At 43.0% G+C, this 24,611-nt stretch overlaps 2 protein-coding genes across 8 annotated transcripts in view; one reads left to right on the forward strand and one right to left on the reverse strand.

Annotated features, from left to right (window-relative positions):
* The window catches only part of pias2 (protein inhibitor of activated STAT, 2), a 49,106-nt gene extending 40,503 nt beyond the window's left edge, over positions 1–8,603 (reverse strand). For 2 of the 5 annotated variants that reach the window (XM_078418191.1, XM_078417820.1), the window contains exon 1: positions 8,453–8,603. In XM_078418191.1, the coding sequence (XP_078274317.1) occupies positions 8,453–8,476 (24 nt within the window). In that variant the 5' untranslated portion in view covers positions 8,477–8,603. The other 3 variants (XM_078417917.1, XM_078418014.1, XM_078418101.1) reach the window with 3 other exon arrangements.
* The window catches only part of katnal2 (katanin p60 subunit A-like 2), a 53,932-nt gene continuing 37,856 nt past the window's right edge, over positions 8,536–24,611 (forward strand). Inside the window, exons 1-2 of one of the 3 annotated variants that reach the window (XM_078418399.1) lie at positions 8,536–8,603; positions 10,598–10,732. In XM_078418399.1, the coding sequence (XP_078274525.1) occupies positions 10,730–10,732 (3 nt within the window). In that variant the 5' untranslated portion in view covers positions 8,536–8,603; positions 10,598–10,729. Of the gene's footprint in view, positions 8,604–10,597; positions 10,733–20,356; positions 20,422–20,642; positions 20,738–24,611 lie in introns of those variants that run through there. The other 2 variants (XM_078418478.1, XM_078418324.1) reach the window with 2 other exon arrangements.

The following is a 24,611-nucleotide window of genomic DNA, read 5'->3' on the forward strand; positions in this document are numbered from 1 at the left end:
TGATAAAGAATAGGAAAATTTGAAACAGGAACAGCCACATCTGCAGAGAGAAAAATAAACTTCTGGGCAAGGTTCCACCCCACGGGATTTAATAATGATTTTAATAATTCCACTTTTCCTTTTATCACAGTTGTAACTGTAGATCTGGGGTTTTTTGGCCTCCAACTATTCAAGTACTTTTTACCTTGACCTCTTTAGCTTGTATCCTATCACATATATTATCTCTGTTCAGTTCACCCACCCATCCTCTCGCCCCTTTTCTGGAACGTAACACGCTTATTTATTCACTTTTCCATTTCTGATGAAAGAGGTACTTGACCCAAAATGTCAAATTTGTTTCTTCCTCTGATGGTGCTTGACCTATTTTTGTTTTGGACTGCAACCTTTTGCTTCAAAATACACCCTGGCCTACTCTTGCACGTAATACTAGGTAAAATGTGGGAATTAATCACAAATATAACAAAGTATTATGCAAGATAACAATTTAGTAAGCAGCAGCCAGCATAAATTCAGAAAATACAGATCCCAAATTCAACACACTTTTGTTGAAAATGACATTCCAAGACCTACAGCAGGATATGAATCAAATACTGAAATACACAAAGCATGTTGTGTAGCATCTGTGGAGAGTGCAACAGACATAAAGATCAATAGACCTGGAAATGTCAAATATTAGAGGGCAAATATATAAGGTCACAGGAAGAAAGTTTCAAGGAAATGTACAGGCAAGTTTTTGTTTTAAATATAGAGTGTGGTGGGTATCTGGACACACTGCCAAGGGCAGGAGTGGAAACAGATACAATGGTGGTGTTTCAGAGGCTTTTAGATAGGCATATGGATAAACACGGAATGGAGTGATAGAGCATGTGCATGCAGAATGGATTGGGGAGAAGGCAGGAACGGGGTACTGATTGAGAATGATCAGCCATGATGATATTGAATGGTGGTGCTGGCTCGAAGGGCCGAATGGCCTACTCCTGCACCTATTGTCTATTTGTTTAAGTAATCATGTACAGCACAGACAATGTTTGCCGAAGGGCTTATTTCTGTGCTGTACACTTCTGTATTCTATGCCAGTATGCTGAAGTTGGTCAGATTATGTATAAAAACTAACACTAGCATGTCCATTATGAAATGGCTTATGAAATAGTCTCACTCCTCGGCCTACAACTCTTGTGGACAATACTGTGTAAAACATAAGAATTAATCAGGAGTAAATTTGAGGATTATTATTAACTAAATTGAGGCCAATACAAATTCAAAAAAGGATAATTCCATCTGATCACCTTCAGCATTTAGCTTAGTGACATTCCAAAACTTTCAACATCATAAGAAAAAACTAAGAATTGTGGAAATATTCAGCGCCTATTAACAAATCAGAGTGAATGATTCAGGATGAACTTTCATCAGATACAAGGAATGAATAGGGAAGTACCAAGTTAGATGCCCCAAGAATCAGCATAGGATCTCTGCTGCTCTTAAACTTTTAGCAACATATTTAAAATATCACTGCAATCTGGTCAAATTTCCAGTCAATGACAAACAGAATAGGTAGTTGTATCTGAGAAGATATCTCACCTTAGACAGAGACAAAGAAATATATTTTCTTGCAGTGAGTGTTAAGAATCTGAAATAATTTGCCAGGTTTTATAACAGAGACACATTCAATTCTATCATTTAAGAGGGAACAGTAAATCTCTGATAAATATCTGAAAGAATTTGCAGTTATGAGGAAATGGGGGGAAGTGAGATTAATTAGATTTCACGTATTGATTTAGTGCAGACTCGATGGGCCAAATAGCATCCTTCCATGCTGTAATTATGCCGTAGACTGCAGATGCTGGAATCCAGAGCAACTAAAATCTGTTGGAGGAACTCAGCAGGCCAAGCAGCATCTGTGAAAGGAAATGGACAAAATGAGACAGTGGACCCAACCCAGAACATAGACTGTCCATTTCCCTCCACAGATCAGCTCAGTTCCTCCAGCAGATTCACTATTGTAATTATTCTGTGTTTATTTCATACAGTATAATATCAGATTACATTTAATATTGTAAGTATGCCATACAAGACTGATATAACTACCAAACAATTGTTAAAGAAGACACAAAGATCCAAAGAAGGTATTTTGACAATCTTAAATAACATGGAAACAATAAAAAGACAAGAATGTTTCCCAACTTTCAGTTGGCTCTATTTCCCTCTTGCCATGTTAAATCTGCTTCACAGAATCATTATGTCACAGAAGATGGCCTGTCAAGTCCATGTCTACACCAAACTTAAACAATACCACTATAAGAACAGTCGTTGTTCACCATATAACACATTTTAAAAATGTCATGAGTAATCAAGTAAATGTTTGCAGCTTCAGCACCATGTACTAAGACTGACAAAGTAAAAATATTTGGTATTTGCAGACTTTTAATCAACATCAATCAAAAATACATTATCTAATGTTTTCATCAGGCTACTTTGGCATTTTGGTACCAAAAGGCAGTTGGAAAATTATTTTTTTAATCATGACACAAATTACACCCCTCAGCAGGGACAGAGAGCTAACTATACTTAATGATAGTTGTTGAAACCGATTTGCAAACTTTGATTTCATTGCTTGCAGTTGTCAAATCTACTGAGGTGAAACTGCACCATGCAAATACCACTTCATACCATTTTAAACAACAGTTTGCTCCAAAACATAATTAGCATAGTGAATTTAAGGCTAAAGCATAATTCAGCTCTCCAATCTAAAACAAATTCAGGAATAATTTGCTCTTGCTTACTGCAGTAAGTGTACTATTAACCAAGACTCCTCCGTCTACACCACATCTGCGTCCAGGATGAGGTGTTTCATACTCGGTCATCAGAGATATCCTTGTTCTTTAGGAAACAAGGGTTCCAATCTTCCATTATAGATGAGACTCTCACTAGGGTCTCCTCCATATCCCGCAGCTCCGCTCTTACTCCCCCTCTCCCCATTCGTAACAAAGATAGAGTTCCCCTTGTCCTCACCTTCCACCCCAACAGCCGTCGTACACCACAAATTATCCTCCAACATTTCCTTCACCTCCAACGGGATCCCACTACTTGCCACATCTTCCCATCTCCACACCTTTCTGCTTTCCGCAGAGACCATTCCCTTCGTAACTCCCTGGTCCATTTGTCCCTTCCCACCCAAACCACCTCTTCCCCAGGTACTTTGCAGGAGATGCAACACCTGTCCCCTTACCTCCCCCCTCTACTCCATCCAAGGACCCAAACAGTCTTTCCAGGTGAGGCAGAGGTTCACCTGCACCTCCTCCAACCTCATCTATTGTATCGGCTGTTCCAGATGTCAACTTCTCTACATCGGCGAGACCAAACGCAGGCTCGGTTCGCTCAACACCTTCGCTCAGTCCGCCTTAACCAACCTGATCTCCCAGTGGCTCAGCACTTCAACTGCCCCTCCCACCCTGACCTTTCTGTCATGGGCCTCCTCCATTGTCATAGTGATGCCCAGCACAAATTGGAGGAACAGCATCTCATATTTCGCTTGGGCAGTTTGCACCCGAGCTGTATGAATATTGACTTCTCCAACTTCAGATAGCTCCTCTGTCCCTCTCTTTCCCCTCCCCTTGCCCAGTCCCCCCACTTTCCTGTCTCCCACTACATCCTATCTTTGTCCCACCCCCTCCCCTGACATCAGTCTGAAGAAGGGTCTCGACCTAAAACGTCACCCATTCCTTCTCTCCTGAGATGCTGCCTGACCTGCTGAGTTACTCCAGCATTTTGTGTCTACCTTCTATTTAGAGACATGGCGACGAGGACCAGGGCTGGGAACTGAATATTCAGGAGTACACAATGTATAGAAAAGACAGACAGGTGGGCAGAGGGGGTGGGGTCGCTCTGTTGGTAAGGAATGATATTCACTCCCTTGCAAGGGGTGACAAAGAATCAGAAGATGTAGAATCAGTATGGATAGAAATGAAGAATTGTAAGGGTAAAAAGACCCTAATGGGAGTTATCTACAGGCCCCCAAACAGTAGCCTCGACATAGGGTGCAAGTTGAATCAAGAGCTAAAATTGGCATGTCGCAAATGTAATACTACGGTGGTTTGGGAGATTTCAACATGCAGGTAGACTGGCCAGATTTGACTGGAAGGAGGCCCTAGCAGGGAAGACGGCAGAACAGCAATGGCAGGTATTCCTGGGAATAATGCAGAAGTTGCAGGATTAATTTATCCCGAAGAGGAGGAAAGATTCTAAGGGGAGTAAGAGGCACCCGTGGCTGACAAGGGAAGTCAAGGACAGCATAAAAATAAAAGAGAAGTATAAAATAGCAATGAAGAGTGGGAAGCCAGAGGATTGGGACTCTTTTAAAGAGCAACAGAAGATAACTAAAAAGGCAATACGGGAAGAAAAGATGAGGTACGAGGGTAAGCTAGCCAATAATATAAAGGAGGATAGTAAAAGCTTATTTAGATATGTGAAGAGGAAAAAAATAGTCAAGGCAAATGTGGGTCCCTTGAAGACAGAAGCAGGGGAATTTGTTATGGGGAACAAGGAAATGGCAGACGAGTTGAACTTTGGATTTGTCTTCACTAAGGAAGATACAAACAATCTCCCAGATGTTCTAGTGGCCAGAGATCCTAGGGTGACGGAGGAACTGACAGAAATTCACATTAGGAAGGAAATGGTGTTGGGTAGACTGATGGGACTGAAGGCTGATAAATCCCCAGGGCCTGATGGTCTGCATCCCAGGGTACTTAAGGAGGTGGTTCTAGAAATCGTGGACACATTGGTGATCATTTTCCAATGTTCTATAGATTCAGGATCAGTTCCTGTGGATTGGAGGGTAGCTAATGTTATCCCACTTTTTAAGAAAGGAGGGTGAGCGAAAACAGGAAATTATAGACCAGTTAGTGTGACATCAGTGGTGGGGAAGATGCTGGAGTCAATTATAAAAGACGAAATTGCGGAGCATTTGGATAGCAGTAACAGGATCGTTCCGAGTCAGCATGGATTTACGAAGGGGAAATCATGCTTGACTAATCTTCGGGAATTTTTTGAGGATGTAACTAGGAAAATTGACGGGGGAGAGCCGGTGGATGTTGTGTGCCTCGACTTTCAGAAAGCCTTCGACAAGGTCCCACATAGGAGATTAGTGGGCAAAATTAGAGCACATGGTATTGGGGGTAGGATACTGACATAGATAGAAAATTGGTTGACAGACAGAAAGCAAAGAGTGGGGATAAATGGGTCCCTTTCAGAATGGCAGGCAGTGACTAGTGGGGTACCGCAAGGCTCGGTGCTGGGACCGCAGCTATTTACAATATACATTAATGACTTGGATGAAGGGATTAAAAGTACCATTAGCAAATTTGCAGATGATACAAAGCTGGGTGGTAGTGTGAACTGTGAGGAAGATGCTTATGAGGTTGCAGGGTGACTTGGACAGGTTGTGTGAGTTGGTGGATGCATGGTAGATGCAGTTTAATGTGTACAAGTGTGAGGTTATCCACTTTGGTGGTAAGAATAGGAAGGCAGATTATTATCTGAATGGTGTCAAGTTAGGAAAAGGGGACGTACAACGAGATCTGGGTGCCCTAGTGCATCAGTCACTGAAAGGAAGCATGCAGGTACAGCAGGCGGTGAGGAAAGCCAATGGTATGTTGGCCTTCATAACAAGAGGAGTTGAGTATAGGAGCAAAGAGATCCTTCTGCAGTTGTACATGGCCCTAGTGAGACCGCACCTAGAGTACTGTGTGCAGTTTTGGTCTCCAAATTTGAGGAAGGATATTCTTGCTATTGAGGGCGTGCAGCGTAGGTTACTAGGTTACTAGGTTATTTCCCGGAATGGCGGAACTGTCATATGTTGAAAGACTGGAGCGACTAGGTTTGTATACACTGGAATTTAGAAGGATGAGAGGGGACCTTATCGAAACATATAAGATTATTAAGGGGCTGGACACGTTAGAGGCAGGAAACATGTTCCCAATGCTGGGGGAGTCCAGAACACGGGACCACAGTTTAAGAATAAGGGGTAGGCCATTTAGAATGGAGACGAGGAACAACTTTTTCAGTCAGAGAGTTGTAAATCTGTGGAATTCTCTACCTCAGAAGGCAGTGGAGGCCAATTCTCTGAATGCATTCAAGAGAGAGCTAGATAGAGCTCTTAAGGATAGCGGAGTCAGGGGGTATGGGGAGAAGGCAGGAACGGGGTACTAATTGAGAATGATCAGCCATGATCACATTGAATGGTGGTGCTGGCTCAAAGGGCCGAATGGCCAACTCCCGCACCTATTGTCTATTGTCTATAATTTGAACCAGCATCTGCAGTTATTTTCCTATACAAGACTTTTTAAATGGTTGGCAATATAAAAATAATTACTTCAAACAGACGTGGAATTGCAGATGTTGGAATCCTGATCAAAGCCCAAAGTGCTGGAGGAACTCAGCAGGTCAGGCAACATACGTGCAGCGAAATGAATAGAGGATGTTTCATGTCAGGGACCTTATTCAGACAGAAGGATCCCGAAGAAGGGTATGACCCTGCTAAGTTAGAAACATAAAAAATAGGTGCAGGTTTAGGCCATTCGCCCCTTCGAGCCATTATATATGATCATGGCTGATTATCCAAAATCAGTACCCTGTTCCGGCTTTGTCCCCATATCCCTTGTTTCCGTTAGCCCTAAGAGCTAAATCTAACTCTCTCTTGAAAACATTCAGTGAATTGGCCTCCACTGCTTTCTATGGCAGAGAATTCCACAGATTCACAACTCTCTGGGTGAAAAAGTTTTTCCTCATCTCAGTCCTAATTGGCCTACCCCTTATTCTTAAACTGTGACCCCTGGTTCTGGACTCCCCAACATCGGGAACACTTTTCCTGCATCTACCCTGACCAATCCTCTATGAATTTTATATGTTTCATAAGATCCTCTCTCATCCTTCTAAATTCCAGCAAATATAAGCCCAGTCGACCCACTCTTTCATCATATGTCACTCCCGTCATCCTGGGAATTAACCTATGCTGTACTCCCTCAATAGCAATAATGTCCTTCCTCAAATTAGGAGACCTATATTGCACACAATACTCCAAGTGCAGTCTCACCAGGGCCCTGTACAACTGCAGTGGGACCTCCTTCCTCCAGCACTTTGTTTTGCTCATTACTTCAAACACATCCAAGTCGTCCAATAACAACCATGACAATAACTCTCCTTAAAATATCTTAACCGAAATAATGACCGAAGGAATGACACAATCACTAAATATGTTGTTACATTAATGTTGCACATAGCTACTTACATTTTTTTAAAGAAAAATCAGTGAATTTGATCTAACAATGGACAATATTTGGATTCAAAATATCCAATCATATGTGACATTCGACATTTGAATGGAATTCAGGTCAGTCTTGTGTGGCCTATTCCTATTTCGCAAGATTTTATGACTATTCACATGCAAGGCCTGTAGGGTGATTAAAAATATATATATTATGTAAATTTGCCAGGACTAAGATACTGTTTAAGAAGTCATTGACTCGTGGATAGATGGTTTTATATGCGGGAAGCAAATATACATTCCCGACAAAAACAGAAAATGCTGGTAAGGAAAGAAAGACATTTCAGACTGATGAGTGTCAGAACAGGAAATATTAAAATATTCTAATTTTCATAGTTTGATGGAATATAGGTGGTTTGAATTGTTAACTGTGCTTCTTTGGTGCCTGGTCTGCTGAGCATTGTGAACATTTAACGACTGGAGTAACTCAGTGGGTCAGGTAGCATCTCTGGAGAACATGGATGTGCTTTTTTTCCCCCCACATTTAATTCAGATTTCCAGTAACTGCAATTTTGTCTGTTGTTTTTTTAACAACTTTCTTTTCCCCTCCATCTCCATACACAATTTTTAAAAAGCAATTTGAAACACAAGGCAGCAGAATCCTCTGCTGAAATATATATTACATGATATTATTACAGGTAAAAATACATTCAGAGTAAAACGTCAGACATTTGCCAACAGCAATCTCCACAACTCCACACGACAACGCAGGCAGGCAGTTGGTTATCCTTGAGACTCAAATTTACTTTTATCACATAAAAAAATGATTTTTTTGTTATATATTGGATGGAATGGGAAGCAAATTTGTAAACAGGACATGAATAAAACACCGACACGGAGCACCATTCCAGACAGATATGAAATCGTCAGATCAGAGACCTAGCGGCCCAGAAGCCAACTGCGGCTGAACACATTTCAATCATTTATAAATCGCGTGAGTAATTTTCATATAGAATACCGGATTTAGCTTTTTTTTCACCGTAGACGCTTCAACAATCCCGCCTTGCCCCTCATCGCGCCTGTCCCTGTGGGCTCTCTAGCTATACCTCCATCACCGCCGCCGTTCGCGCGCCTTTTCTAAGCGGGATGCACTCGCTGCCGGCATTTTCCCTCTCCCCTCGCCCGGCCACTTACCCTCAACTCGTCAAAATCCGCCATCTTTCGGCTCGTCCCATCATGCACTGCGCGGCGGGATGTTACGTGCCTCCCTCAGTGGGCGGGCCGGGCCGGCCGGCCTGCGCGAGGTCCCCGCGGACAAGGGGGCGGGGGCGGGGGCGTGTGAGAGGTCTCCGCGCACGTGGGGGAGGCGCGCGTGCAGGGGAGGAGCAGGGCTCCCGCGCTCAGGTGCGCGCGGAGTGAGCCTCGCGCGTCCCAGGACTCGAGTGCGAGGGGGAAAGGGGGAGGGAGAGAGGGGGAGAGGGGGAGAGGGGGAGAGGGGGAGAGGGGAAGGGGGAAAGGGGAAGGGGGAAAGGGGAAGGGGAAGGGGGAAAGGGGAGGGAGAAAGGGGGGGAGAGGGGCGCGCGTGCCCGCGAGGCGTCCGCGTCAACTGCTCCGGCGCGCGGCTGGCTGGCTGGGCAGGGCGTGTGGGTGGGATGTCACTTGGCTGCTCTCTCCCACTCGCACCAAGGTGTAGGGAGCAACTGCAGATGCTGGTTTACACCGAAGATAGACACCGTGGACCTGCGATTTAGGATCACTTTGTACTTCTTTGCATTGCCAGTCTATAGTTCAATCTTTTTTTCTGGGGTCGTTCCACACAGGTTTATTTCTCAGTGGAAAAATGTTCCTGAATTGGAATCCTATTGGAAAAGGTACATTCACATCTGACATGTCAAGACTCAAGAAGTGTTTCATTGTTGAGTGTACCAAAACAGAACAATTTTTTTTTTTTAGGTGCAACAACATAACAGGCCAGCTGATAAAATGTGTAGGAAGGAACTGCAGATGTTGGTTTACACTGAAGATAGACACAAAAAGCTGGAGTAACTCAGCGGGACATGCAGCATCTCTGGAGAGAAGGGATGGGTGACATTTCGGGTCACATTTGGGATAAATGTGAAGATATCCACTTTGGCGGCAAAAACAAAGAGGCAGATTATTATCTCAATGGTGTTAGGTTAGGTAAGCAGGAGGTGCAGCAAGACCTGGGTGTCCTTGTACACCAGTCACTGAAAGTTGGTGTGCAGGTACAGCAGGCAGTGAAGAAAGCTAATGGCATGTTGGACTTCATAACAAGAGGATTTCAGTATAGGAGTAAAGATGTTCTGCAGTTATATAGGGCCCTGGTAAGACCGCATCTGGAGTATTGTGTACAGTTTTGGTCTCCTAATTTGAGGAAGGACATCCTTGTAATTGAGGAGGCAGTGCAGCGTAGGTTCACGATATTAATCCCTGGGATGGCGGGACTGTCATATGAGGAAAGATTGAAAAGACTAGGCTTGTATTCACTGGAGTTTAGAAGGATGAGAGGGGATCTTATAGAAACATATAAAATTATAAAAGGACTGGACAAGCTAGATGCAGGAAAAATGTTCCCAATGTTGGGCAAATCCAGAACCAGGGGCCACAGTCTTAGAATAAAGAGGAGGCCATTTAAAACTGAGGTGAGAAGGAACGTTTTCACCCAGAGAGTTGTGAATTTGTGGAATTCTCTGCCACAGAGGGCAGTGGAAGCCAAATCACTGGATGGATTTAAGAGAGAGTTAGATAGAGCTCTAGGGGCTCGTGGGATCAAGGGATATGGGGAGAAGGCCGGCACGGGTTATTGATTAGGGACGATCAGCCACGATCATAATCAATGGCGGTGCTGGCTCGAAGGGCCGAATGGCCTCCTCCTGCACCTATTTTCTATGTTTCTATGTCTCGATCCGAAACATTATCCATTCCTTCTCTCCAGAGATGCTGCCTGTCCCGCTGAGTTACTCAAGCTTTTTGTGTCCTCTTGCCTGATGGTTGTTTTTGTGCCTGATGGTGTAATTGGAAGTACGTGACCAATGTTGGGGAAAAAAAGGCTGAACGCAAAGGATAAAAGATACAAAGTGTCGTTTTAGAGGCTTTTATATAGGCATAAGGATATACAGGGAATTGAGGGATGTGGATCATGTGCATACAGATGAGATTAGTTTATCTTGGCATCGTGTTTTGCACAGATGTGGGTGAAAGAGCTGTCCCTGTGCTGTACTTTTCTATGTTCAAAGCTTTTGGGGGTTAATTAGTAAATGTGAAGAATGGTGTAATGAGAAGTTCATTGGATTGTTTATTTTGCTGTTTATTGTCAAGGCTCCTTTGTAGAGACAACGAACCGCAAATGCTGGTCAAAACAGCTCTTTTGAAGTATCCTTCAGAAAACACCAGTCTCGATGCCTAGATAAAGTTCCGTGTAATCAGGGCATTGACAGTTAAATTAATGACATGGTAAGCATTATTTTACGCAATTGAAATCATGTAAGGATCTTTACAGTTATATAGGTTTAAGATGTGGGTGTGATTGAAGGAAGGATGATTAGTAACTTTACACAAAATATGTAAATTAGTGGTATTGATGATAATGTGGACGGTAGAATTAAACTACAGAATGTTATTAATTAGCTAGAAAAGTAGATACAGCAGTGACAGGTAGAATTTAATCCTAAAAATGTGTCAGATTAATTTGGGTGTCTAATTAGGCTAGGTTATACAAAGTGATTAGTAGGATCTTAGAAAGTACCGAGGAACAGATGGACCTTGATATACAAGTTCAGTGATTCCAAAATGTATTACACTGGCAGTTAAGGTGGTTAAGAAGGCACAAAAACATAGAAAATAGGTGCAGGAGGAGGCCATTTGGTCCTTCGAGCCATTCATTGTGATCATGGCTGATCATCCACAATCAGTAACCTGTGCCCAACTTCTCCCCATATCCCTTGATTCCACTAGCCCCCAGAGCTCTATCTAACTCTCTCTTAAATTCATCCGGTGATTTGGCCTCCACTGCCCTCTGTGGCAGAGAATTCCACAAAGTCACAACCCTCTGGGTGAAAAAGTTCCTTCTCACCTCAGTTTTAAATGGCCTCTCTTTATTCTAAGACTGTGGCCCCTGGTTCTGGACTCCTCCAACATTGGGAATATTGTTCCTGCATCTAGCTTGTTCAGTCCTTTTATAATTTTATATGTTTCAATAAGATCCCCTCTCATTCTTCTAAACTCCAGTGAATACAAGCCAAGTCTTTTCAATCTTTCCTCATATGGCAGTCCCACCATCCCAGGGATTAATCTCATGAACCTACGCTGCACTGCCTCAATTACAAGGATGTCCTTCCTCAAATTAGGAGACCAAAACTGTACACAATACTCAAGATGTGGTCTCACCAGGGTCCTATACAACTGGAGATCCTCTTTACTCCTATATTCAAATCGTCTCGTTATGAAGACCAACATGCCATTCGTATAAGAAAATAACTGCAGATGCTGGTACAAATCGATTTATTCACAAAATGCTGGAGTAACTCAGCAGGTCAGGCAGCATCTCGGGAGAGAAGGAATGGGCGACGTTTCGGGTCGAGACCCTTCTTCAGACTGATGTCGGGGGTGGGACAAAGGAAGGATATAGGTGGAGACAGGAAGATAGAGGGAGATCTGGGAAGGAGGAGGGGAAGGGAGGGACAGAGGAGCTATCTGAAGTTGGAGAAGTCGACGTTCATACCACCGGGCCGCAAACTGCCCAGGCGAAATATGAGGTGCTGCTCCTCCAATTTCCGGCGGGCCTCACTATGGCACTGGAGGAGGCCCATGACAGAGAGGTCAGACTGGGAATGGGAGGGGGAGTTAAAGTGCTGGGCCACCGGGAGATCAGTTGCGTTAATGCGGACCGAGCGCAGGTGTTCAGCGAAGCGATCGCCATTAGCTTTCTTCACTGCCTGCTGTACCTGCACTCAAACTTTCAGTGACTGGTGTACAAGGACACCCAGGTCTCGCTGCACTTCCCCCTTACCTAACCTGACACCATTGAGATAATAATCTGCCTCCTTGTTTTTGCTGCCAAAGTGGATAACCTCACATTTATCTACATTATACTGCATCTGCCATGCATCTGCCCACTCACTCAACCTGTCCAAGTCACCCTGCAACCTCCTAACATCCTTTTCGCAGTTCACACTGCCACCCAGCTTTGAGTCATCTGCAAACATGCTAGTGTTACTTCTAATTCCATCATCCAAATCATTAATATATATTGTAAATAGTTGCAGCCCCAACACCGAGCCTTGCGGCACTCCACTCGCCACTGCCTGCCATTCTGAAAAGGACCCGTTTACTCCTTCTCTTTGCTTCCTGTCTGCCAATCAATTCTCTATCCATGTCAACACCCTACCCCCAATACCATGTACTCTAATTTTGCTCACCAATCTCCCGTGTGGGACCTTATCAAAGGCTTTCTGAAAGACTAGATACACTACATCCACTGGCTCCCCTTCATCCATTTTACTTGTCACATGCTCAAAAAATTCCAGAAGATTAGTCAAGCATGATTTCCCTTTCATAAATCCATGCTGACTTGGACTTATCCTTTTACTGCTATCCAAATGCACCATAATCACCTCTTTAATAATTGACTCCAGCATCTTCCCCACCACCGATGTCAGGCTAACTGGTCTGTAATTCTCCGTTTTCTCTCTCTCGCTCCTTTTTTGAAAAGTGGGACAACATTAGCTATCTTCCAATCCACAGGAAATGATCCTGAATCTATTGAACATTGGAAAATGATCACCAATGTGCCCACTATTTCTAGAGTCACCTCCCTGAGTACCCTGGGATGCAGACCATCAGGCCCCTGGGATTTATCAACCTTAAGTCCCATCAGTCTACCCAATACTATTTCTCGCCTAATGCAAATTTCCTTCAGTTCCTCTATCCCCCTAGATCCTCTGTCCTCTAGTACATCTGGGAGATTGTTTGTGTCTTCCTTAGTGAAGACAGATCCGAAGTACCTGTTCAACTCTTTTGCCATTTCCTTGTTACCCATAATAATTTCACCCGTGTCTGTCTTCAAGGGACCCATATTTGTCTTTGCTAATCTTTTTCTCTTAAATATCTAAAGAAGCTTTTAGAGTCCTTCTTTATATTCTTGGCCAGCTGCCCCTCGCACTTCATCTTTTCGGCCCATATTGCCTGTTTTGTTACCTTCTGTTGTCCTTTGAAAGTTTGCCAATCCTCTGGCTTCCTGCTACTCTTTGCTATGCTATACATCTTTTCTTTTAGCTTTATTCCATCCCTAACTTCCCTTGCCAGCCGCGGTTGCCTCCTACTCCCCTTAGAATCTTTCTTCTGCTTTGGAATGAAATGATCCTGCATCTTCCGGATTATGCCCAGAAATTCCTGCCATTGCTGTTCCACCGTCATTCCTGCTAGGATCCCTTTCCAGTCGACCTTGGGCAGCTCCTCTCTCATGCCATCATAGTCCCTTTTGTTCAACTGCAACACTGACACTTCCGATTTAACCTTCTCCCTCTCAAATTGCAGATTAAAACTAATCATATTATGATCTCTACCTCCAAGCGGTTCCTTTACCTCGAGTTCTCTTATTAAATCTGATTCATTGGAGAACTAAATCCAATGCATTTTCTTTGGTAGGCTCCAGTACAAGCTGCTCTAAGAGGCACTCTACAAATTCTCTTTCTTGAGGTCCAGAACCAACATGATTTTCCCAGTCTACCTGCATATTGAAATCCCCCATCACCACAGTGGCTTTACCTTTGTTACATGCCAGTTTTAACTCCTGCTGCAACTTACACCCTACATCACGCGGCTATTTTGGGGGTCTGTAGATAACGCCATTTAGTGTCTTCTTACCTTTACAATTCCTCAACTCTATTCACAGTGACTCCACCTCTTCAGTCCCTATGTCACCCCTCGCAAGGGACTGAATTTCATCCATCACCAACAGAGCTACCCCACCTCCTTTGCCCACCTGCCTGTCCTTTCTGTAGGATGTATAACCTGGAATATTAAGTTCCCAGGCCCGATCCTCCTGCAGCCACGTACGTCTCTGTAATCCCCACAATGTCATATCTACCAATCTCTAACTGAGCCTCAAGCTCATTTACTTTATTTCTTATACTTCGCACATTCATATGCAATACTTTTAATTGGGATACTTGCCTTTGTTATCTTGGGCATTGACCATATGTGTTTATGGTACAATAGCACAAAACATGAGTTAGATCACAGGTGGAGTATTGTGGAATTCTAGTTATTGCACTGTAAGAAAGCTGTGATTGCCCTGGAGAAGGCATTTACCAGGATGTTGCCTGGGATGAAATGTTTCAGGTGTGAGGAGAGACTGAATAAGCTGAATAAGCTGAGAAGGCTGAGGCGAGATCTCACTGATATACCAAGGGACATAGATGGAGTAAATAGTAAAAAGCTTTACCCCTAAACAAAGGTATCTAAAATCTGAGGGCATAGGTTTAAGATAAATGAATGAATGAATGAATGAATAAGTTTATTGGCCAAGTATGCATATACAAGGAATGTGCCTTGGTGTTCGGCTCACAAATGACAACACAAACATACAGTTAACAATTAAGAATAAAGCATAACCACATCAAAACAATAAGGATACAACTTACGGTCTAAACATGTGGGTGAAAATAAACCAGAGCAAAAAAGAGACTACAGACTTTGGTTATTGAGTAGAACTATAACTCGTGGGAAAAAGCTGTTTTTATGACTGTCTGTGGCTGCTTTGACAGTCCAGTAAAGGGTATGAAATGTGTGAAGCTCAAGAAGAGATTCAGGTGAGTTACAATTTAGTTTATTGTACAGTGAAAAGCTTTTGTTGTGTGCTATCCAGTCAGCGGAAAAACAATACATAGACAATAGGTGCAGGAAGAGGCCATTCGGCCCTTCGAGCCAGCACCACCATTCAATGTGATCATGGCTAATCATTCTCAATCAGTACCCCGTTCTTGCCTTCTCCCCATACCCCCTGACTCCGCTATCCTTAAGAGCTCTATCTAGCTCTCTCTTGAATGCATTCAGAGAATTGGCCTCCACTGCCTTCTGAGGCAGAGAATTCCACAAATTTACAACTCTCTGACTGAAAAAGCTTTTCCTCATCTCAGTTCTAAATGGCCTACCCCTTATTCTTAAACTGTGGCCTCTTGTTCTGGACTCCCCCAACATTGGGAACATGTTTCGTGCCTCTAACGTGTCCAACCCCTTAATAATCATACATTTCGATAAGATCCCCTCTCATCCTTCTAAATTCCAGTGTATACAAGCCTAGCCGCTCCAGTCTTTCATCATATGACAGTCCTGCCATTCTGGGAATTAACCTAGTAAACCTATGCTGCACGCCCTCAATAGCAAGAATATCCTTCCTCAAATTTGGAGACCAAAACTGCACACAGTACTCTAGGTGCGGTCTCACTAGGGCCCTATACAACTGCAGAAGAACCTCTTTGCTCCTATACTCAACTCCTCTTGTTACGAAGGCCAACATTCCATTGGCTTTCTTCACTGCTTGCTGTACCTGCTTGCTTCCTTTCAGTGACTGGTGCACGAGGACACCCAGATCTCGTTGTACGTCCCCTTTTCCTAACTTGACACCATTCAGATAATAATCTGCCTTCTTATTCTTACTACCAAAGTGGATAACCTCACACTTATCCACATTAAACTGCATCTGCCATGCATCCGCCCACTCATACAACCTGTCCAAGTCACCCTGCAACCTCATAGCATCTTCCTCACAGCTCACACAACCACCCAGCTTTGTATCATCTGCAAATTTGCTGATAGTAGTTTTAATCCCTTCATCCAAGTCATTAATGTATATTGTAAATAGCTGCGGTCCCAGCACCGAGCCTTGCGGTACCCCACTAGTCACTGCCTGCCATTCTGAAAGGGACCCATTTATCCCATTGATTACAATCGAGACATTTACAGTGTATAGATACATGATAAGGGAATAATGTTTAGTGCAGAACTGAAGACACATAAAGAAACATCATCGGTAAAACCAAATGTGGTAAAAAATAGTTATGAAGCTTCACCATTCTAAGGAAGGCAATAACTGAAAAAAGTGCTTTTACTAAATCGGACAGACCTAGAAATGCAACATTATTTTAATATTCTTTAGATGAGGTTTTTTTTTCTATTTACTTTTAAATACATCAGCTCCTTCACAGTAACGTTAAAAAAATAAACTGCTGTCAGAACTCGTTGGGTAAAGTAGCATCTGTGGGATGAAAGGAATTGTTAATGTTTCGGGTCGAGATCCTGCAACATCAATACATAAATATTATCACAAAACCTGTAACGTGACAATTCCTTTACCCCCACAGATGCTGCTTGACCATAGAATATAACACAATGCAGAACAAGAACGGGCCCTTCAGCCCACAATCTCAGTGTGAAACATAATGCCACGACCAACTTTTATCTGCCTGTACATAATACAAATCCCTCCATTTTCTGCATATCTTTTGCCTATCCAAAGGTCTCTTAAATGCCACTCTCACTTCTGCCTCTACCACCACCCCCGGCAGCACGTTCTAAGCACTCATCACCTGTGTAAAGAAACGTGCCCCACACATTACCTTTAAACTCTGTTCCTCTTACCTTAAAGCTATGCCCTCAAGTGTTTGATTTTTTTCCATCCTGGGAAAATGGGTCTGAATGTCTACCCTATCTATGCCTCTCCAAATTTTATATGCGTTTATCAGGTCTAGCATTCCAGAGAAAACAATCCAAATCCAACCACTCCCTATAGCTAATACCCCCCTAATCCAGGCGTCATTCTGCAAAACCTCCTCTGCACCCTTTCCAAAGCCTCCATGTCCTTCCTGTAATGGGACAAGCAGAACTGTACATAATAATTCAAATGTAGCCCAACATGCATCATGACTTCCTTATATTCACTGCCCTGATCTATGAAAACAACCATACCATATGCCTTCTTTACTACTCTTTCTACCTGGGTTGCCACTTTCAGGGAGTTATGGACTTGGACCCCAAAATCCCTCTCGACATCAATTCTGTTAAGGGTCATGTTGTTAATTGTATATTTTCCTCTTATGTTCAACCTCCCAGATGCAACCTCTTACGCTTGCTCGGATTAAACTCCATCTGCCATTTCTCCACCCATTTCTGTAGCTTATTTGTATCTCGCTGTATACTTTGCAACCTTCTTCACAGTCTGGAACGTAGCAATCTTGCTGCCATCTGCAAACTTACCAACCAACTTGTCAAAGTTTTTGTCCACGCGCCGTAGAAAGCATTTTATTGGGATGCATCACAACAGGTTTGGAAACAGCTCCATCTATCTAAGACCGCAAATTGCAGAGAGTGGTGGACACAGCCCATTATGCAAACCAACCTCCCTTCCAATGATTCGAACTGCACTTCATGCTGCCTCGGCAAGGTCACCAGCTTCTTACATATTTCTAGATTCAAGGACAGTTTCTTCCCAGCTGCAATCAGGCAACTGAACTGTCCTCTCACCAACTAGAGAGTGGTCCTGACCTCCTATTCACCTCATTGGAGACCTTTGAACTATCTTTAATCGGACTTTATCTTTCAGTAAACGTTATACCCTTTATCCTGTATCTGAACACTGCGGACGGCTTGATTGCCATATATAGTCTTTTCGTTGATTGAATAGCACAGAACAAAAATGCTTTTCACTGTACCTTGGTGCACATGACAATCATAAACTAAACATCTAAAGTCATTTATGTATATCACAAACAGCAGAGGTCCCAGCACAGATCCTTGCAAAACTCCACTGGTCTCAGACCTCCAGCCTGAATATTGTCCTTCCAACACAACCCTCTGTCTTCTAACAGTAAACTAGTTCTGAATCCATATGACCAAGTCACTGTTAATCCCTTGCATTTTAATCTTCTGGATTAGCCTACCATAACTTAACAAATGCCAAGCCACTGACTTTCCCCAGCAGTTTGTTTTTTTACTCCAGATTCTGGCATTTACTGTGTCTGTGTCTCTTTCAGAAAATAGTTCAGTTTGAGTGCCACAAAAAATACTGTGCAATAAGATGCAAGGACATCAGCAATCAAATGAATGACACAGAAACACTATTACATGCAATTAAAATCAAAATCATTATGTTTAAATTTAAATTACTCCGAATAAATTATTAGACAATCCAAATATAATTGCAAGTTCATGTGGTTGATGATAATGATATGCATTGCATCTGGTGAACTTTTGCTCTGTAGACTGATTCATGAGGAGTAAATCTCTAACTCACTGGATTGTTCACACTAAAAGAAATAATACGTCCTGGAAACTGATGGAATGATATGCTGAGGAATAATTGTAACAAAGGTGACAGGAATTTACATTAGGAGTTTACAGTTGGATATTTCAAAGTCCTCTCTATCTATCCTTACCTTATACCCGTGCCCTCTGCTGTGTGCTCTCTTAGCAGACAACAGCATAATTGTCATTATTTATGCAGCTCATAAATTCCCTTTCATCCAAACTTTCCCATGCCAAGCAAGATGGCCCATCTACATTAGTCCCACCTGCCTGCATTTTTCCCCAATGGTCTTCTCAACCTTTCCTATCCATATACCTGTCCAGATGTCTTTTATATTATTACAGTATCTATATTATTATAGTATCTGCCACAACTACCTCCTCTGGCAGCTCATTCCATATACCCATCACTCTGTTTGAAAAAGTTTCCCCTCAGGTTCCTATTAAATCTTTCCCCTCTCGCCTTAAACCTATTGATTAGGGTTCTTGATTCTCCTATTCTGGATAAAAGACTGTGCATTTACACAGTATATCCCCTTCATGATTTTATACACCTCTAATGTCACCCCTCAGCCTCCTCTGCTCCAAGCAACCTCCCCCTATAGCTCATGCCCTTGAGTCCTGCAATCTTCTCTGCACTCTTTGCAGCTTAACAACATCTTTCCTCTGGGTTGTATGCTGCCCAAACAAAATATGAGATGCTGTTCCTCCAATTTGCATTTGGCCTCAGTCTGACAATGGAGGAGGCCTAGGCCAGAAAGGTCAGTGTGGGAATGGGAAGGAGAATTAAAGTGTTTAGCAATGGTGAGATCGTAGGTCCAGGCGTGCTGAGCGAAGGTGTTCTGCAAAATGATCGGCCAGTCTACGTTTGGTCTCGCCGATGTATAAGGTGTACCAACAAAAACCCTTTGCATTTGCCTTAATATTATCTGGTAGTTATCTCCTGCTCCCTTTTTTGTCCTGATTTCCTTGTTAAATATGCTCCTCATTTCCAGAAACTCCTCTAGGATACACTTAATCCCAACTGCCTATACTTGTCCTATGAATCCTTCTTTCCTGACCAGAGCCTCAATTTCTCTCATCATCCAGGCTTCCTTACTCCTGGCAATCTTTCTTCTCACTCTAACAGGAACATGCATGCTCTGAGATTTCATTGTAACACTTTTAAAAGCATCCCACTTTTCAGACAGCCACTTGTCTTTAAACAATCTATTCCAATCAACTTCAGCAATTTTCTATCTAATGCCATTAAAGTTGCCCTTGCCCCAATTCAGAATGTTATCCTGTGGTCCCTTTCTGTCTTTATTCATAACTATTTTAATGCTAATATAATTGTGCTCATCAGTACCAAAAGGCTTGTCCACAGATAGTTAATTCACATACCCTTCTCAACCTCCTAAGAGCAGAACAACCTTTGCACTCTCCCTTGTAGGGCCCTCTGCACATTGACTGAGGAAACTTTCCTGAACACATTTGACAAATTCAATCATTAGACACGCCCAAAGTCTTCTGAGGATGTAGAGGCGTTGGTGTGCTTTCTTGGCTGTAACTTCAATGCAAGACAAATTGTGGGTGACTGTACTTTCAGCTGGTAGACATGTGTACAAGGAAAAATACAGTAGAGTAATTGCAGGCATGGGGATTTCAGATGCAACATTACAGTAAGTTGGTGTGGAGCCAAAAACGAAAGACTGCAGTACCAGTCCACCTCAGTTCTTATATTCTGTGACAGACACAAAATGTTGGAGTAACTCAGCGGGACAGCCGGCATCTTTGGAGAGAAGGAATGGGTGACGATTCGGGCCGAGACCCTTCTTCAGACTCTTATATTCTGTGGACAGGTAGTGAACTCTTGACTTAAATATTCTGTCCTTAAGCTGATCCTCATTGTTGGAACTGTCGCCGAAACTCCCGCCCACGCTCCTGATTGGACAGACCGCCCCACCAAGGGTTTCCGGTGTGGTTTCCCGAGGCGGCGATTGGTTCACTCCGATGTCAATCACCCGCTGAGGGTCACTTTGGTCTCCGGTGGGTTCCCTCCCCCCCCCCCCCCCCCCCCGCGTTTTTAACGCGAAAGTGTAAAGGGAGCGAGAGCGCAACATGTCTTTTGACCTCTCCTATCAAACATTAAAAACTGCTAATCAAGCGAGAGAAGCGGTAAGTTACGGCGGTGAAAATAACGATGTTAAAAAGTTTGAGAGTTTGCAAGTATTTGTTTAATTTGAGACCAATTCCCTCCAGTTTTCCCCATTCCAGGTGAATTTATAATAATAATAATAATACATTCTGCGAGCGATATTCTTTCGTCGCTTGAGTATTGTTGATGAATGGGTTCAGTTATTTTGCTATTTGATTGAAACATTATTTGCCAAAGGAATCTTCAAATGACTAATTGGTCATTCCTTGGCCGGGCTTGAACAGTAAGGAATTGGGAGCTGTCCGAAAGTCACGGGGTTCGCTCTCTTTTATTAAATAAAACTACTTATATACATTGTCATTTTTGATTATGATTTAGCGGCTGCGGTAGGCCCGTGGGGTCAGCTGTTGTTATGGAAACCGCTTCGCACCTGCTCTCGAGCGCCCCCTGCGAGCACGGAGGAGATCCCACTGAAGACAGACACAAAATGCTGGAGTAACTCAGCGGGCCAGGCAGCATCTCTGGAGAGAAGGAATGGGTGACGTTTCGGATCGAGACCCTTCTTCGGACCCTTTTCTCCAGAGATGCTGTCTGACCCGCCGAGTTACTCCAGTTTAAAAAAAAATGTCTATCTACGGTTTAAACCAGCATCTGCAGTTCCTTCCTACACAGGAGTTCGTTCCTAGTGTGCGGATGAGGAGGTCGACATGATCAAAAGGCGCCCACTCTCAATCTATTTGACAGATATATAGTAACAAGGAACTGCAGATGTTGGCTATATCTGCATGTACAATATTGTCAAATTGTTGGTGACTGCACTTTCAACTGGTAGAGATGTCTTCTACGGAAAAATACAGTAAACGGAGACGTGCGGATTTCAGGTGCAACATTGCAGAAAGTTGGTGTGCAGCATAAGACAAAGCTGCATAATATAACGTGCTTATACGGGAATCAGTTTGAAGAAGGGTTCCGATCGAATGCGGCTCTTCTATCCCCTTCTTCAGGAATGCTGCCTGACCCGCTAAGTTACTCCAGCTTTTTGTGTCCACTTGTCAAATACATTGGTTATAAAGTCACATAGTTTAAACCAATCTTTACCAAATCGAAGCAAATAAAGCTCTGCCAAATGAATTCTAATTAATAATCCAAAGATTCATTAAAGATGTTGCTGATATTTTATTGAAATAGTAAAACAAATGTATCTTATTCATCAGCAAAATTTAAATGCATAACAAAGATGATCACATTCTGACAATATTTTCATCATTAACTCATTTGGAATAAGAACATAGCTTAGAACATAGAACAGAACAGCACAGAAATAGTCCATTTGGCCCACAAACATTGTGCCCAACACAATGTCAAGACCAACCTGTATCTGCATTTACATAGTCCACATCCCTCCCTTTCTCTGCATATCCATATGCCTATCTAAAAGTCTCTTGAATTCCATTATCGTATCTCACTTTACCACCACCCCTAGTAGCACGTTCTGCCATCCTCCGTGTTTAAAAAAAAAAACATGTCCCACGCATCTCCTTTAAATTTTGCTCCCTTCACCTTAAATCTATGGCCACAAGTATTTGATATTTCCACTCTTGGTAAAAGGATCTGACTGCCTACCTTATCTCCATCTCTCATAATTTTGAACTCCTCTATGAAGTCTCTGCGTAACCTTCGGCCTTCCACAGAAAACAATCCAAGTCTGTCCAGCTTCTCCCTGGAGCTAATTGCTCCCTAATCCAGGCACCATTCTGGTAAACCTCCTCTGCACCCTTTCCAAAGCATCCATATCCTTCCCGTAATGGGATGATCAAAAGTACATACAATGCTCCAAATGCAGCCTAACCAAAGTCACAAGTTATATTAGTAGAATTAGGCCATTTGGCCCATCGAGTCTACTCCCCCAATCATGGTTGATCTCTGCCACCTAATCCCATTTTCCTGCCTTCTCCCCCTAACCCTTGACACCCGTTCTAATCAAGAACTTGTCTATCTCTGCCTTAAAAATATCTACTGACTTGGCCACCACAGCCCTCTGTGGCAATGAGTTCCACAGATTAACTACCTTCTGTCTAAAGAGGTTTCTCCTCGCCTCCTTTTTAAAAGAGCACACTGTTATTCTGAGGCTATGACCTCTGGTCCTAGACTCTCCCACCAGTGGAAACATCCCTTCCACACCAACTATATACCTTTCATTATTCTGTCAGTTTCATTGAGGTCCCCCGTCAACCTTCTAAACTCCAGTGAATAGAGGCCCAGTTCTGTTAAAAGCTCATTATATGCTAACCCATTCATTCCTGGAATTATTCTTGTAAACCTCCCTGGACCCTCTCCAGAGCCAGCGCATTTTTCCTCAGATACAGGGCCTACATTTGCTCACAGTACTCCAAATGTGGCCTGACCAGCGCCTTACAGAGCCTCAACATAACAACTCTGTTTTTGTATTCCAGTCCTCTTGACATAAATGCTTGCATTGAATTTGCCTTCCTTACTACCAATTCGACTTGCAAATGAACTTTTTGGGAGTGCTGCACCAGCACTCCCAGTTTCCTTTGCACCTCCGATTTCTGGATTCTCCATTTAGAAAATAATCTATGCCTTTAATTCTTATTATCAAAATGCATGACTCCGCACATTGCTATACTGAATTTCATCTGCCACTTCTCTTCCCACTCTCATAACCTGTCCAGGTCCTGCAGAGTTCTTGCTTTCTCTACTCTGCCTGTCCCTCCACCTATCTTAGCATCACCTGCAAACTTGGCCAGAAAGCCTTCAAATCCCTTATCCAAATCATTAATATACAACGTGAAGAGAAGCGGCGCCAGCACCATCTTTGCGGAACTCCATTAGTCACTGGCAGCCAACCTGAAAAAGCATCTTTGATTACAACTCTTTGCCTTCTGCCATCCAGCCAACTCGCTAACCATCTTCCCTTTAATACCATGGGCTCTCATCTTTCCTAGCAGCCTGACGTGCAGTACCTTTTTGAAGGCCTTCTGCAAATTTAGGTAAACAACATTTACAGCCCCCCCTCTGTCTGTCCTGCTATTAACTTCCTCAAAGAACTCCAGCAGATTTGTCACGCAAGATCTCCCCTTCACAAAATCATGCTGACTTTGGCCTATTTTATCGTGAACTTCCAAGTACTGCGTAACCTCATCCTTTATAATTGACTCTAAAATCTTACCAACCACTAATATCAGGCTAACCGGCCTTTAGTTTCTGCACTTCTGCTTTGCTCCCTTCTTGTACAGCGGGATGATATTCGCAATTTTCCAATCTTCAGAAAAACACTCCTAACTCTAATGATTCTTGAAATATCACATCTAATGCTTCCACAATCTCTGAGACCACCTCCTTCAGAATCCTGTGGTGCAGTCCATCCGGACCAGGTGACTTATCCACCCTCAGACCTTTCAGTTTTCCTAGTACCTTCTCCTTAGTAATCGCCATTCCACTAACTTCCACCCCCTGACTCTCTAGGATTGCAGGCACACTGCTGGTGTCTTCCACTGTGAAGACTGATACAAAAAAGTTATTCAATTCCTCTGCCATTTCTTGATTTCCCATTATCACTTCTGCATTATTCTCCAGCGGCCGAACATCCACTCTTGCCTCTTTTTTACTCTTTATATCCGTAGAAACTCTTGCTATCTTCTTTTACATCATTGGCTAGTGTACTTCATCTTTTCATTCCGTATTGTCCTTTTAGTTACCTTTTGTTGTTCTTTAAAAACATCCCAATCCTCTGGCTTCCCACAAATCTTTGCAATGTTATATGCCTTTTCTTTTGCTTTTATGTTGTCCTTGACCTCCCTTGTCAGCCAAGGACATTTTATTCTCCCCATGGAATCTTTCTTCCTCTTTGGAATGAAATGATCCTGCACCTTC

Source organism: Rhinoraja longicauda, chromosome 1, assembly GCF_053455715.1.
Source record: "Rhinoraja longicauda isolate Sanriku21f chromosome 1, sRhiLon1.1, whole genome shotgun sequence".
Classification (NCBI taxonomy): Eukaryota; Metazoa; Chordata; class Chondrichthyes; order Rajiformes; family Arhynchobatidae; genus Rhinoraja; species Rhinoraja longicauda.